The 3,422-nt window shown below is 38.7% G+C and overlaps 1 protein-coding gene across 2 annotated transcripts in view; it reads right to left on the bottom strand.

Moving 5' to 3' along the window:
- The window catches only part of LOC111144899 (nuclear receptor binding factor 2), a 36,218-nt gene that overhangs the window by 14,977 nt on the left and 17,819 nt on the right, over positions 1–3,422 (bottom strand). The window contains exon 2 of one of the 2 annotated variants that reach the window (XM_022499490.1): positions 2,616–2,700. The exons of the other annotated variant lie outside the window; for it this stretch is intronic. Coding sequence (XP_022355198.1) covers positions 2,616–2,700 — 85 coding nt within the window. The remainder of the gene's footprint in view (positions 1–2,615; positions 2,701–3,422) is intronic. 2 annotated transcript variants of the gene reach the window in all.

Genomic DNA, 3,422 nt, shown 5'->3' with positions numbered 1-3,422 from the left:
CCAGTGGGTTAAAGCCTCTGCCTTTGGCCCAGGTCATGATCCCAGGGTCTTGGGATCAAGCCCCACATCGGGCTGTCTGCTCCGCAGGGAGCCTGCTTCATCTTCTCTCTCTCTCTCTCTGCCTGCCTCTCTGCCTACTTGTGATCTCTGTCTGTCAAATAAATAAATAAAATCTTTAAAAAAAATAAATAAATAAAATCTGGGTCTTGGGATGCCTGTGTGGTTCAGTCAGTTGAGCATCTGCCTTCAGCTCAGGTCGCATCCCAGGGTCTTGGGAGAGGGTCCCACATCGGGCTCCTTGCTTGGCAGGAGGCCTGCTTTTCCCTCTCCCTGCTCTCCCCACTTGTGCTCGCTTGTGCTCTCTCTCTCTCTTACAAATAAATAAAATATTCGAAAAAAATTAAAAAATAAAATAAAATTTGGGCTTTAAGGTGTACTTGGCTGGCTCAGTCAGTAGAATTTTTGACTCTTCATCTCAGGATTTTAAGCTACAGCCCCATGTTCGGTGTAGAGTTCACTTAAAAACAAAATATAAATTTATTTATAAATAAAATAAAATTTGCTCTTTTCATTATTTGTGAAAAAAACAAAACCCACTTAGGGAAGTGGACTGCGTAAGACTACAAGCCAAGAATTTTAACCAACTGAGCCACCCAGGCGCCCTTAACCACATCAATTTTCAAACTAGCATTATATTCACAACTCCACTCTAAAACACAAGGCTATTTTTAACCAAGTCTGAACTCCGAATCAAATCAGTTCAGCGGGATTAACTAATCACACTTAAATTCTACCTCCCTACTTAGAGCTAATGGGATCCAAAAGGCTGCCTTTATCTTTTCTACTACTCCTTGAGATGTCGCAGAACGCAGATACTGAGAAAGCAGAGAGAGGCATGTAAAGCCCAACATGAGTGTTAACTCCTCAGATAAAGACAGGGATGCAGGCTAGGAATGAAGGAGACCTTTCTACCTTTTATATACTCAGAATCTCCTACTGCTCAATGCACAACATATGCTGGTCACTCCACTGTATTATATTTTATATACATGTAACCACAACCACTGTGGGTTATTTAATCAAAGGTCAGTGGCATTCATCCCCAACATTTTAAAATAATATTTTATTTATTCATTTGACAGAGAGAGAGCACGCACAAGCTGTGGGAGAAGAAAAGAGCACCTGAGCAGGGAGCCCAATGCAGGGCTCAATCCCACATGACTTAAGCCAAAGGCATACTTAACCAACTGGGCCACCTAGACATACCACACAACATTGTTTGGTTTTTTTTTTTTTAAAACAGTGTAGTACATTGTCTTTTTTTGTGAGGTGACTATAAATTTAACAATTTGATTCACAACAAAATATGGTTTATGAAAGATTTAAATAGTACTAGCGGCCAAGTTTAATTTTGTATAAAAGCTCTCGATAAAACTCACCGTAAAAATTCATTAACAAAGACTTACAGGGTATGTATTATGCACTCAGCCCTACTACTGAAGGGATACACTTCACAGGCAAAACTTATTCTTTAAAAACAAGGCCTGAAATTTTCTCTGAAAATCATGGGTGTGTAGGCAAAAATCACTGACATAAAAGAACTTATTCAAACCACAGTCCACTGTGTGGTCTGTATTTCAGCACTAAGGCAACACTGGAGGGGTACACTCTGCCAAGAAACAACATGGCTTTAATCAACACAGCAGCCTAGAAGGGAAAAAATAGTGTCTTCCTCCACCAGAAAGACTACAGGACTTGCTCTAAGAAAGGTGGCCTATTTCGAATGCAGCATGAGTAAAACACGCCCTCCCCAAAGCTTCTAGGTTTGTTAACCAGCCAAGAGAAACCAGTCTTTACAAAACAAACCCCAAAGATCTTTTTCTGAGTCCAACATATGCTGAACTGTGCAACTAACTGGGATAAAATAACTGTTTGATGAGAAGTTATTAATCCTAAATTTCACACTGAAAAGAAAGCAATCATCAGCAGATACCACAGGCGTGAATGTACAGATGAAATACTCAGAAAGAAGCTAAAGAAAGAGTGTCATCAGCATCTTAGAAAACAGAAATTCAGTGAAAACTGATTGGTTAAAATTAATTCAGTTATTACTTTCATAACCCAAAACAGCTAACTATTTGAAATCCATTTTCCCTAACAACTAAGATAAACAGGTAGACTTCTTGCAAGCACGTTTACCTTTAGGAATCTTTGGATTCAGGGCAACCCTGTCAGGACCCTTCTCACTCTTGAGAGCTTTTTCTGTATCTTCACTTAATAAACTTCATCACTTTACTCACAAAATAACAAACAAACAAAAGGTAATCTTTGGATTCAGAAACCTGTGTCCAGAGTCGTTTACCAATAATAAGGCATATGCAACCTTCATGGTTTAGGAAGACTAGATTAGGAATAACTGGGAAATCCAACATACTTACTGGAAAAGTAATCCAAAGCAATGTTCTCATGGGCCAGTAGTGTCAACGCTGTATATGCAGGGCAACAACACATCTTTACTATTGTGACTTTCGTTCTGAATAAACTGTTGAGAGATGCTGGAGAAAAGAAACTGCCCTCCAGTTTTAGACTCAGTATTTCTTTAGAAAAATACTCACCGGAAGCCTTTTTGTGACAAGAAATAGCCTCTTCGTATTTCCCTGCAGCTAATAAACGATCTGCTCGTCTGCTCTGTTGATGAGCCTAGAAGACAAACATTCCGAAATTCCTCTGAATTATAAAAAAGACTTGACTTAAAAAAATTTTTTTGACAAGATAAATGATACCCTTTTTTGCCATATAGCAAACCACTATGGCTATATCGGTGAGAAATCTAGTGGATAGCTCCTTGAGCTGAAACGACTGGCAACTTTTCTCAACTCTACCCATAAACCATTAAGTTTCACACCAGGCACTTAATTCCTTCAGTGACTCACATTTTTCCACTCTTCAGAGATTAATGAAGAGTTCAATCACAGATTGTTATCTAAAATGTATATTTACTTGATTTTTAACAACCTCCTTTCAAAACAAAAATCATCTTGCAGATCTTTCATTAGTTTGTATCATTCAACAACTATAATCAGGAAACTACTTACAGAAAAGTCAAGCTTCTCTTTTATCAACTCATTCTTCCCTTCCAACATTACAGTGTCTATTTGGTTTTTTCTTTTTAATTTTTAATTTTTTTAAATTTTTTATAAACATATATTTTTATCCCCAGGGGTACAGGTCTGTGAATCGCCAGGTTTACATAATTCACAGCACTCACCATAGCACATACCCTCCCCAATGTCCATAATCCCACCCCCCTCTCCCAACCCCCCTCCCCCCAGCAACCCTCAGCTTGTTTTGTGAGATTAAGAGTCACTTATGGTTTGTCTCCCTCCCAATCCCATCTTGTTTCATTTATTCTTCTCCTACAC

This window comes from Enhydra lutris, unplaced genomic scaffold, assembly GCF_002288905.1.
Source record: "Enhydra lutris kenyoni isolate GAN:26980312 unplaced genomic scaffold, ASM228890v2 scaffoldscaffold12, whole genome shotgun sequence".
Taxonomy (NCBI): domain Eukaryota; kingdom Metazoa; phylum Chordata; class Mammalia; order Carnivora; family Mustelidae; genus Enhydra; species Enhydra lutris.
Note: the sequence above shows the minus strand (reverse complement) of the source record. Positions and strands in the feature narration are given on the sequence as shown.